A 12,896-nucleotide genomic window follows, 5' to 3' on the forward strand; every position below is an offset into this window, starting at 1 on the left:
CCATTCTTTTTCAATTTCTTTATGTGAGGATTTATGGTTTACAGCCAACAGTAAAATATAATAGTTGATACATGTGTGACATTTCTCAGTTTTCCACATAACAATTCAACACCCACTAGGTGCTCCTCTGCCATCTTGATCTGGGACCTGAACCCTCCCCACCCCCTCTCAACAGTCCTTTGCTTTGGTGCATGACACCAGCTCCAGTGTGACTCTGCTTTGTGTTTTCCCTTCTGTTCTTATTTTCCAACTTCTGTCCTTGAGTGAGATCATCCTTTGTTCTTTCTTCTCTTTCTGGAAGATCTCACTTCACAGGATACCTTTAAGCTCCAGCCAAGATGAGGTTAGATTGAGGATGAATTAGAGACAACTATAAAAGAAGTAAGAGATCTCAAAAAGAGATTAAGAGATGCTGAAAACAACAACAGAGACCTATGGGATGACTTCAAAAGAAACAATATACACATTATTGGCTTACCAGAGGAAGAAAGAGAGGGAGAGGAAGAAAGCATTCTTCAGGCCATAATAGCTGAAAACTTCTCTAGTCTAGACAACATCAAAGACATAAAGATTCAAGAAGCCTAGAGGGTCCCAAACAAAATTAACCCAGACTTAAAGACACCAAGACACGTCATATTTAGAATGGAAAGGAATAAGGATAAAGAAAGGATCTTTAAGGCTGCAAGAGGAAAACAAAGAGTCACCTACAAAAGAAAACCCATACGATTAGCAGCAGACTTCTTCATACAAACACTACAGGCCAGAAGAGAATGGCAAGATACCTATCAAGTGCTCCATGAGAAAGGCTTTCAACCAAGAATACTATATCCTGCTAGACTGTCATTCAGACTAGGTGGAGGCATCAAAACCTTCTCAGACAAGCAACAGTTGAAGGAATCAACTATCACCAAGCCTACCCTGAAAGAAGTTCTGAAAGGTCTCCTATAAACAGTCAGACCATCATAAATAGGACATATATCAGAACACTCTAAAACTCTACAAGAATGGCATTAAAATATCTTCAATCTTTGATATCAATGAATGTCAATGGCCTGAAATCACCTATTAAAAGATACAGAGTAGGAAGATGGATCAGAAAACACAACCCAACAATATGCTGTCTACAGGAAACCCACCTAACTCAACAAGACAAACACAGACTTAAAGTGAAAGGATGGAAAACTATCATACAAGCAAATGGAACAAAAAAAGGGGAGGAACAGCTATTCTCATATCTGACACGATAGACTTTAAAATAGATAATATTAAAAAAGATAGGAATGGACACTACTTAATGCTCAGAGGATCAGTCAATCAAGAGGACTTAACAATTATTGACATCTATGCACCCAATGAGAAGCCATCTAAATACATCAAACGTCTACTGAAAGAGCTACAGCAATATATTAACAGCAACACAGTCATAGTAGGGGACTTCAACACCCCACTCTCTCAACTTGACAGATCATCCAGGCAGAAAATCAATAAAGACATAAGGGAGCTAAATGAAGAGATAGATAAACTAGAACTATTGGACATTTTCAGAGTCATTCACCCCAAGAAACTAGAATACACATTTTACTCAAATCCACATGGGTCATTCTCAAGGATAGACCATATGTTAGGCCACAAAGACAGCATCAGCCAATTCCAGAGCATTGAAATCATCCCAAGCATATTCTCAGTCCACAGTGGAATTAAACAAACACTTAACAATCAACAAAAGATTAGAAATATTACTAAGCTGTGGAAGCTCAACAGTACACTTCTTAACAACTTCTGGGTCAAAGAGGAAATCAAGGAAGAAATCAAAATGTTTTGAGACTTCAATGAAAATGAAGACACAAGCTATCAAAATATTTGGGACACAGCTAAGGCAGTACTGAGAGGGAATTTCATAGCTATATAAGCACCCATTAGGAAACAAGAAAAAGCACAAATAAACAGCCTGGTTGCACATCTTAACGACCTAGAAGAACAACAACAAAGGAACACTAAAGCAACCAGAAGGACAGAAGTCACTAAAGTCAGGGCCGAAATAAATAACATTGAGAATAAGAAAACCATACAAAAGATCAACGAAAGTAAATGTTGGTTCTTCAAAAGTGTGAACAAAATTGACAAACCTTTAGCCAGACTAACAAAACAAAAACAGGAGAAGACACAAATAAATCGCATACTAAATGAAAGAGGAGATATCACAACAGACATCAGAGAAATTCAACATATCATGCAAGGCTTCTATGAACAACTATATACCACCAAGCTAGAGAACCTGGAAGAAATGGACGATTTCCTAGATACCTACCAACTTCCAAAACTAAGTAAAGAGGAAGTGGATAACATGAACAGGCCCATCATAGCTAATGACATTGAAACAGTTATCAAAAATCTCCCCCAAAATAAAAGTCCTGGACCAGATGGTTTTACAAATGAATTCTACAAAACATTCAAAGAAGAACTACTACCTCTACTTTTAAAAGTCTTCCAGAAGATTGAAGACACTCGAATACTCCCTGCCAGCATCTATGAACCCAACAACACTCTGATACCAAAAGCAGACAGGGACACAACCAAAAAAGAAAACTACAGACCAATATCTCTGATGAACATAGATGCTAAAATACTCAACAAAATTCTAGCCAACTAGATACAGCAGTATATCAAATAGATTGTCCATGATGACCAAGTGGCGTTCATCCCCGGCATGCAAGGTTGGTTTAATATACTTAAATCAGTCGATGTGATCCACAACATCAACAAAAGCAAGACCAAAAACCCCATGATAATATCAGTAGATACAGAGAAAGCCTTTGACAAAATTCAACATCTCTTTATGATCAAAACACTACAAAAATGGGAATAGATGGAAAATTCCTGAAGATAGTGGAGTCTGTATATAGCAAACCTACAGCCAACATCATACTCAGTGGTGAAAAACTGGAAGCATTTCCACTCAGATCAGGTACTAGACAGGGCTGCCCACTATCACCATTACTATTCACATAGTGTTGGAAGTTCTTATCATAGCTATCAGGCAGGAGCAAGGAATTAAAGGGATACAGATTGGAACAGAAGAAGTCAAACTCTCCCTATTTGCAGATGACATGATAGTATACATGGAAAAACCCAAGGAATCCAGCAAGAAGCTTTTGGAAATCATCAGGCAATACAGTAAGGTGTCAGGATACAAAATTAACATTCAAAAGTCAGTGGCATTCCTCTATGCAAACACTAAGTTAGAAGAAACTGAAATCCATAAATCAATTCCTTTTACTATAGCAACAAAAACAATAATATATCTAGGAGTAAAGCTAACCAAAGAAGTGAAAGACTTGTATACTGAAAATTATGAGTCACTACTCAAGGAAATTGAAAAAGACACAAAGAAGTGGAAAGATATTCCATGTTCATGGGTTGGAAGAATTAACATCATTAAAATGAATATATTACCCAGAGCCATCTACAAATTTAATGCTATCCCCATCAAGATCCCAAGCACATTTTTTAGGAGAATATGCTACAAATGTTTATCTGGAACCAGAAAAGACCTAGAATTGCCAAAACAATCATGAGAAAAAAAGAACAGAACTGGAGGCATCACACTCCCATATCTCAAACTGTATTATAGGGCCATTGTCATCTAAACTGCTTGGTAGTGGAACATGAATAGACACATTGACCAGTGGAATAGAATTGAGAGCCCAGAAGTGAGCCCCCACATCTATGGACATCTAATCTTTGACAAAGGGGCCCAGACTATTACATGGGGGAAAGCAGAGTCTCTTCAACAAATGGTGTTGGAAACAATGGGTTGAAACATGCAGAAGAATGAAACTGAATCACTGTATTTCACCAAATACAAAAGTAAATTCCAAGTGGATCAAGAACTTGGATGTTAGACCACAAACTATCAAATACTTAGAGGAAAATATTGGCAGAACTCTTTTCCACATACATTGTAAAGACATTTTCAATGAAACGAATCCAATTACAAGGAAGACTAAGGCAAGTATAAACCCATGGGACTACATCAAATTAAAAAGCTTCTTCACAGCAAAAGAAACCACTACCAAACCAAGAGACCCCTCACAGAATGGGAGAAGATATTTACATGCCATACATCAGATAAGAGTTTAATAACCAACATATATAAAGAGCTTGCCAGACTCAACAACAAGACAACAAATAACCGAATCCAAAAATGGGAGGAGGACTTGGACAGAATATTCACCACAGAAGAGATCCAAAAGGCAGAGAAACACATGAAAAAATGCTCCAAGTCTCTTACTGTCATAGAAATGCAAATCAAGACAACAATGAGATATCACTTCACTCCTGTGAGAATGTCATACATCAGAAAAGGTAACAGCAGCAAATGCTGGAGAGGGTGTGGGGTCAAAGGAACCCTCTTGCACGGCTGGTGGGAATGGCAATTGATCCAACCTCTGTGGAGAACTCTCAGAAGGCTAGAAATGGATCTACCCTATGACCCTGCAATTCCTCTCGTGGGTATATATCCTAAGGAACCCATCACACCCATCCAAAAAGATCTGTGTACACATATGTTCTTGGCAGCACAATTTGTAATAGCCAAAACCTGGTAGCAATCCTGATGTCCAACAACAGATAAGTGGCTGAGCAAGTTGTGGTATATATACACAATGGAATACTACTCAGCTGTAAAAAATGGTGACTTCACCGTTTTCAGCCGATCTTGGATGGACCTTGAAAAAATCATGTTGAGTGAAATAAGTCAGAAACAGAAGGACGAATATGGGATGATCTTACTCTCAGGCAGAAGTTGAAAAACAAGATCAGAAAAGGAAACAGAAGTAGAACCTGAAATGGAATTGGCGTATTGCACCAAAGTAAAAGACTATGGGTTGGTTGGGTGGGGAGAATACAGGTCCATGAAGGATGATAAATGACATAGTGGGGGTTGTATTGTTAAATGGGAATCTGGGGAATGTTATGCATGTACAAACTATTGTAATTCCTGTTGAATGTAAAACATTAATTCCCCAATAAAGAAATAAATAAAAAAATAGCAGACCAACAAGAGGGCTCTGTGGATCGGCTTGCCCCTCTAAGCTTTAAACAGAAGTCAGCCGGGGCTGGCACAGCAGAGGCGTGTTTGGCTCTCGAGTGTTGGTCTCTGGTTCAGTCCCTGGCAGCACATGTGCCAGAGTGATGCTCTGCTTGTCTTTCCATCCATCCATCAATCATTAAAAAAAGACTTAAGGGGACTAGGGGTGGCACACTTAGTCACAGGGCACAAGGACTGGGGTTCGAGCCCCTGGTTCCCACCTGCAGGGGGAGCTTTGTGAGTGGTGAAGCAGGGCCACATGTATCCCTCTGTCTCTCTCCTTTATCTCCCCTCCTGTCTCAATTTCTCTGTGTCTTACCCAAAAAACAAATAAACAAAGGGAAAAAAGGCTTAAAATAGTCTCAGGGGCTGGGAAGACAGCAATTTCCTCTTCTCTCTCTCTCATTAAAAAAAAACCAGAAAGACATGTTTCTGGACGGGGAGGCAGCACATTGGTTATGCAAAAGACTTTCACTCCTGAGATGCTTCAGGTCCCAGTTCAACCGCTCTGGGTCAGTCTGTTCTCCCACTTCTCTGAGTATCACCAAGTTCTTCCTTTTTTAATACTTATTTTTTATTATCTTTATTTATTGGATAGAGACAGCCAGAAGTTGAGAGGGAAGCAGGTGATACAGAGGGAGAGAGACAGAGAGACAGTCTGCTTCACCACTCGTGAATCTTTCTCCCTGCAGGTGGGGAATGGCGGCTTGAACCGGGGTCCTTGTGCACTGTAACATGTGCACTGAACCACCTGGACCACCTCCAGGCCCTGAGCTCTTATCTGAAACTTGATCTCTGCATCGTTGCTGTGTGGGAACGATGAAGAGGAGCCCAGATTCCCTCTTCCTCTGCACCACCGCAGAGGACGCTGGGACACACACACTCGCTTTCGTGCTTGGATTTTCAAGCTATTGAGAGACGGACGAACACAGGGATCAAGTTTCAGATAAGAGCTCAGGGCCAGGAGGTGGCCCAGCTGGACCTTCTGGTGAGACAAAGAAGAAAAAAGTCTTGCTCGTGGAACACTTTAATCACCCTGAGAAAGGCAAGAGAGGATACACGGAAGTGGAAAGACGTGCTGTGCTCCCCAAGCTCACTGAGGCACGATTTCAGGAAGCTCAGCGAATGTCACACAGGCAGAACCCAGAGACTCTCGCGCAAGATGCATGACGGTCCGTCCACAGCAGACAGACAGCAGCCGGGCAGGTGGCTGGTGGGCTCGGTGCCAGGTTCTCTGTCTCTGCAAGACTTTTTTCTTCTTTGTTAATTTATTCCTAGATGTCAAGATTCAGCATATTGAGTAGAGAGGAGAATTCAGATTTATTTTTGCTGATGTTGTCAATGTAATCTGCATTCTCTCGCCTCCTGGTATAGACTCATTCATGAATCTCTCTCTTTCATATATATTTTTTATTTATCTTTTTTTCCCCCCAGAGCACTGCTCAGCTCTGGTTTATAGTGGTGTGAAGGGATTGAACCTCAGACTTTGGAGTCTCAGGCATGAGAGTCTCTTGCATAACCACTATGCTGTCCACCCCCTGCCCGATAATGAATCAGTCTCTTTACCCTCCAGGGTGTGTGAGTATCCGACAGCAGAGATGCGAGGCTCTGTGTTCCTGCTTGGCCCCAGCAGCTGTCTGACCCTGAGACCCATGTCTCTAGAATGTGCATCTTCCCTTCTGATCACTCTCAGCTGGTTTGCAGTTCTCTCCAAGATCCTGATGTTGCAGACTCCCTACTTCTTGACTTTCCCCGCGGTGAGCTGTCGTGGGCTGAGGTTAGCTGCACGCTGCCTGCAGTCCTGTGTCTGACACACTCACTCCTGTTCTGGCTGTCACTTCACACCTTGATTGTTAAGAAACCAGCTGCTTTATTATATTTATATATATTATATTTATGTTTATTATTGTTCTCTTGGCAGGTAGAGTTGAGAGTTGGGAGATGCCCCACCCCCAGGAGCCTGGGAGTCCTCGCTGACTGTGTCCAGGTGGGGAGTGTTCAGGTGGGGAGAGAAGGCTCTGTGACTTCTGGGGTCCCTGTAGTCTAGCCCCCTGCGCTAGTGGGTGGCCAGAGCAGCGTACAGGCTGGGCTCCTCGGGGGGCTCTTCTGACCAGGAGGAAGGGGGTGCCGTCCCCTGCCTGAGGGTCAGCTGGGCGTAGGTCACTTCCTGGAGGACTGTGGAGGCAGCAGCCTATGGGGGAAGGGAAGACAGTGAGCAGGTGTGGGGCTAGGGTGGAGAGGAAGGGGTCTGCCTGACTGCCCACCTGTCTGTCCCCTTCTTTGGCTCTGTCCTGTCTGTCCCTGCCTGTTGGTGGGGAAGCAGTGGTGGCTGCTCTCCAGCTGAGTCCTTCCTGGTTCACCTGGGCATAGGTGGCTTCCTGGGGGTCTTCGTCCCCCCTGGGCTATTGAGAGACAACAGTGGGGCACAGCCTGGATGGGCCCCAGGGGCCCCGTGACGCTCTCCACGTCCACGTGCTGCCAGGCGGTTCCCTTTCCTGGGGGTCCTGGGACCATCCTCAGACAGGGGTGCTGATGCCCTGGGGTGTAGCTCAGACCCTCACCTCACCCCTCCTGCTCATCTACTCCAGCCTCCTGGCCCCTTTGGAAAGGGGTCGGCCCTCGTTCAGGTGCTGGCACCTGCCGTCCCAGGCCCCACCCGCCCATCCCTCCTTTTCAGGGGATACTTTGCTCTCCTGTGTGACCCATCCCGGAGTGTGTCAGCGTGAGGTGTCAGGGGCCTTGCTGCCGGGGGAGAGGCGAGTATGGACCCCAAGATTTGGGACACAGGGACGGGCACATCACTGGGTTCAGACTGGAGATGAGAGCAGGGCTCACCAGAAGGTCCAGCTCTACCCCCTCCTCAGGCCGCGTCTCTGTCTCTGCAGCATCTGGGGGGCAGAGCAGGGAGTCATGTGTGTGGGGTCCCCTAAGGTCTCTCAGGGCTGTGACCTGAGAGCATTTTAGAAGCTGAAAAAGTCTATCAGAACCATGGACAACACCTAATATCAGAGAAAAGGAGGGTAGAAATGAAGGAAAAATTGAAAAAGACTTTGGGAAAAATTCAGTTCATTTCACCCGGACAGCCATGGGAGGAAGTCTGGGCTTCGTTATGGGAGATGAAGCCTTTACAATATATCACTGAAGCTGATAGCAAAGAGGTTTATGGGAGACATCAGGGAGAAATAGTTGCAAAAAGCCAATGAAGAGTTTCAGGAAATGCTCTCTGAGCATTCAGAACTTTTTTATGCTCTAGATCTTAATGCAACCCCTAGTTCAGATACAGTGAGTGAATTCCACACAGTTTTGAGTGAAGAGCCTAGATACAAAGCTTTACAGACTTGCGCCTGACAGGACGATTCGTTTCCTCAGTTCCCAGTTGTTCAGTGGGAAAAGCCTCACCACCCTCAACCTGGTTCTCAGTGTTCCCAGCATCTGCTCCCCAGTGGGTCCCTGGCATGCAGGTGGAGGGGTGACCAGGTCACACAGGTGGGTCTCCGTCCACACCCCACCTCCACCCTCCCAGCCCCTTCACCCAGAAACCTCTGTCCCCCTGGCTGCTCCTCCTCTTCCTCTCACTCAGGGTGTCTTCCTGGGGGGCGGCCACAGCACTGTGGGGGGAGGGGAGATGCAGTGTCAGGGCAGGCAGGGGCTGTGAGTGGGGTGGGGGGTCCTCGGGGTGGGGGGTACCTGGTCTGCAGGCCTCTGTCCTGTGGCTCTGGGCCAGCAGCCCCTGTGGGAGTGAGAAGTGAGTCTTGCCTGGGGATGACCCCACTGCACACGGGGTTCCAGAGGATTGGGGACCCTCTGCCACTTGTGTCCCAGGAGCTCAGGAGTGGAGTCACGGACCAGCCCTCAGCTACACCTGCCATGTGCTGGCTGGGCCCCTGGCTTCTGCCCCTCTGAGCGGCCCCTTCTGCATGGCTGCTAAGGCCCCTGAAGCTCACAGGAACTGCTCACCGGCCTTCCTGTGTGCACCCCGACAACTGCGTCTCAGGAAAAGGGAGAGGAGGAGGAGGGAGAGCAGTGCTTCCAGGGCCACCAAGACGCCGATCAGAATGTTCCTGTCCCATCGGTGACCTTGGGCAGGAGCTGTGTCATGAGTGAGGGGTGGTGTCACCTCACTGAGCCCCTCAGTGTCCCAGATCAGGCTGGGACTGTCGACCCTTCCCTCACACACAGGGGTCCTCCCTCCCCACACAGATGGGGAAACTGAGGCTGAGAGGGAAGTCAGGAGCCCTGGATATTGGTCTGCCATGCAGACTAGGACTGGGGCAGGGTGGGGTCCCTGAGGCCCTTGATGTCACACCCCCAGAAGACACCAGCAGGGCTGAGTGTCTGCAGGTGGACAGACACCCCAGAGTCTCCCCTGCAGTGTGGGCCCTTCCTGTCACCTGCCCCAACACCTGGGGGCATGAGGGCTCAGCACCACCACTGGGCCCTGGGAGCCGAGGCACAGTCACTCACCAGCTTTGGAGTTGGGCCCTTTGGCCTGGGGGTTGCCATCCCCAGGCCCTGTGAGTGACACCAGAGGGGTTCTCTGTCCACAGCAGCCCCTCGAGGGTTGTGAGGGGCTGGGGGCTTCTCAGGCAGAAGCCTCGCTGTCACCCACTCTGACTCAGGGTACTTGTTCCCACCCTACCCACAGCTCCTGGGGCAGGACTGAGCTCAGAAGGTCGGGAGCCTCACCTGAGACTAGGAGCTGCAGGGGGGCACTGGGCTCAGACAGCAGGTGGGGGTCACTGTCACTGGAGCTGTAGCACCTGTAGGTGCCCCCATGGGCTGTGGTCACAGGCTGGAAGGAGAACTCAGCCTGGAACCCCTGAGCTCGGGACTCTGACCTCAGACGCTGGGGGGGCAGGAGCGCCCCCTCCTTTGACAGAAGGAAAGAGTCCCTGGGGCTCTGTGACTGACAGCGCAGGGTCACCTTCTCTCCTGGGGCCACAGAGGGGCCCGGCTGCACCGAGAGGGAGGGGGTGTCAGCCAGCTGTCCTAGAGAGAGGAAGGGGTGAGGGCTGCTGCCCCCTTGCTCTGAACCCAGTCCCCAGGGCCTGTCTCTGAAGACCCTCCTCTCTGTCTCTGCCCCATCAGTCTCTCTTCCCCTCCCCCATCTCTCCCTACCTCCCTAGGGACCCCACATGCCTCCCCTGCCCTCACCCTGAGGCTCCCCCTTGCAGAGTCTGTCCAGACTGAGCTGCAGGCTCCTCACCTGCCACCAGGATGTCCAGGGGGCTGCTGGGTGCTGACCACAGAGGGGAGTGGCTGTGACCCCCATAGCACTGGTACCGGCCTCTGTGGGAGGTTCTCACAGGGCCCAGGGAGAACTCGGCCTGAGAGAGCCCGGCCTGGGTCTGCTGGCCAGGGAGCTGGGAGAGGCGGGGTTGCCCTCCTGGGACAGAGCGAATCTGTCATAGCCCACAGCAGAGCCACACTGGAGGGTCAGCATCTCTCCAATGGCCACGACAGGGCCCTGCAGGCTCAGCAGGGAGGGCTTCCCAGATGCCCCTGCAGAGACCAGCGGGCACTCAGGAAGGCCCACCCTCCCCTGCCCTGACCCAGGACACTGCCCAACACCCTGTGTCTCTCAGAAGGGAAACCCAGGTCCCCTCGCACAGCCTCCTTGCTGGGGTCCCTTGAGAGCAAGACCCCAGTAACCTGTGTGGGGCCTCAGGCCATGGAGGGGGCAGGAGGGGACCCTCACCTGGGACCAGGAGCTGCAGGGGCCCACTGGGGGGTGACCACACCTGGGGCCAGTCACTGTAATAGCCATGGCATCTGAATGTCCCCCTGTGGTTGGGGCTCATGGGGCCCACAGGGAACAGGGCCTGGACCTGCCCACTGGGGTGTGGCTGTGTGTCCAGGCTCCAGGGGGACGTGTCTTCTCCTTGCTGAGTCAGAACCATCCTGTCAAATCCCTGCCCTGAGGCACACTGGAGGGTCACGGTCCCTCCTGGGCTCACCACAGGGCTCGACAAGGCTGACAGGGAGGGTTTTCTGTAGGATCCTAGGAGAGGAGGAGGCAGCATGGGAAATGGGGTCTCCCTGATCCCCAGGGCTGGTGTGATGGGGCCCCGTGAGAGCAGACCCCCTTCCTGAGGGAGAGCCTGAGCTGGGACCCCTGAGTGAGTCTCACCTGCCACCACCACCAGCTCCAGGGGGTCACTGGGCTCTGACCGGCCAGCGGGGCTGACACAGTAACAGAGGTATCTGCCTGCATGGAGATCTTGCACATTGGTGATGGAGAACTTGGTCTTATCTCCGGGCTCCCATGGCCTCAGTATTTTCCAGGGATATGAGCTTCCATCTTTATAGAGACTGCAGCTCTGAGTCCCCAGAGTCCCCTGACACCAGAGAGTCACAGGGCTCCCCCAGAGGACCACAGGGCCTGGCTCAGCCCAGAGGGTGGGTTTGGGGAGGGTTCCTGGAAGGAAATCAGAGGTGGGGTCACAGCACAGTCCCACCCCCAGACCCCAGCTCTCAACCCAGGACCCTCCCTGATGCCCCCCACCCTCACATCAGCCCAGATCTGCTCATAACCATCCCCAGGGCCAGGGTCCCCTGTCTTCAATGAGAGTCCAGGAGCCTGAGGACAGACTCACCTGCCTGCACGTGAGTCCTGGGTCCCACACTCAGCCCTGGAAGAGAGTCCCTGTGAGAGGGGTGTCCTGAGTCCTGAGCACAAGCCTCCCCACACAGCCCCTGAGTCCTGGGGCCCTGACCCAGCAGGCCTGGCAGTGGGGTCCCTCCTAGGCTGGGGTGTCCCCCTGGTCCATCTCACCCAGGCAGAGCAGGGCTGTGAGGGTGGGGGACATGGCGTGTCCTCTGAGGCAGCTGTGCACACGGAAGGAGCCTGGGCCCTGGCAGGTAGGACAGAGTCACAGGGTGTGGCTACTCTGTACTGACCCTTTCTGTGACGGGGATTCTCGTCAGCCCCACAGGAAGGGGAACTGCCCCCCACTGCCCCATCCTGGCTGTAGAGTTTGTGGAGCAACCAACAGACCTGCAGCCTTCCTAAACTCCCCTTCCAAGTGAGAGAGTCAGGGGTCTTTCGTCTCTCAAAGCCTTCCCCACAGGGTCCCTCCATGTCAACCTGATCCTCACACACCCTGGGCTATGGGATGAGGGTTCCCTACCCCCAGCTGTCAGGGGATGCTCAGGGCTGCTGCCCAAATGCTCCCCTGTCACTGTGTGGTCAGCTCGTGTCCTTGTGGTCTGGGTACCGAGAAGCCCGGGAAGACAGGGCAGGAAACAGGGCCCCTCCTGACCAGAGGATGGGATTTCTCTCCATCACACACTTCTATTTTTTTCTGAAATGGTCCAACCACTTCCTGGCACCTTCACTGAGCCCTTTTGACCTCAGGGACCCTGGTACCCTGGGCAGAGCCTTGTGCCATTCTGAGACCCCTCCTGCTCTTAGGTGATGTGAGTGGTCAGGGCTCTGGAGTGGGGGTGAAGGTGCCTCTACTCTGTTGCCTCATCTTCCTGTGTTGGGCCCTGCTGTCATGAGCTCCAGGGAAGTGCTGGTCACATTTCTGAAATCTGAAGCCACAGAGAAAGCAGAAGCGGGGGCAGGGGAGACAGCACAATGGTTCTGCAGAGAGACTGTCAGCCTGAGGCTTCTGAGTCCCACATCAGTCCTGGTAGCGCCATCAGCCAGAACTGAGCATGCCGCACTCTGGAGAAGGAGCATCAGCAAGGACAGAGACATTGGCTGAGAGACCACAGTGTGGGCCACCTGGCTCACCACGAGGGGCTTCTCTGGGTGGCCAGGCAGGTGCCCAGCGGCAGCCAAAGGAGGGAAGTCTCTTCC

At 50.2% G+C, this 12,896-nt stretch overlaps 1 protein-coding gene across 1 annotated transcript; it reads right to left on the reverse strand.

The window, feature by feature from the left end:
- Positions 1 to 6,108: 6,108 nt before the first annotated feature.
- Positions 6,109 to 12,269, reverse strand: LOC132533096 (leukocyte immunoglobulin-like receptor subfamily A member 6). The gene is given in 14 exon segments (XM_060172936.1): positions 6,109 to 7,280; positions 7,354 to 7,491; positions 7,925 to 7,977; positions 8,630 to 8,697; positions 8,777 to 8,819; positions 9,047 to 9,178; positions 9,776 to 10,078; positions 10,296 to 10,466; positions 10,469 to 10,591; positions 10,788 to 11,090; positions 11,220 to 11,507; positions 11,686 to 11,721; positions 11,865 to 11,943; positions 12,087 to 12,269. Coding segments are annotated over 14 exon segments (1,956 nt in total). The 5' UTR covers positions 12,171 to 12,269; the 3' UTR covers positions 6,109 to 7,145.
- Between the last annotated feature and the right edge of the window lie 627 nt (positions 12,270 to 12,896).

The sequence above is a fragment of the Erinaceus europaeus genome, chromosome 2 (genome assembly GCF_950295315.1).
Source record: "Erinaceus europaeus chromosome 2, mEriEur2.1, whole genome shotgun sequence".
In the NCBI taxonomy this organism is placed as follows: domain Eukaryota; kingdom Metazoa; phylum Chordata; class Mammalia; order Eulipotyphla; family Erinaceidae; genus Erinaceus; species Erinaceus europaeus.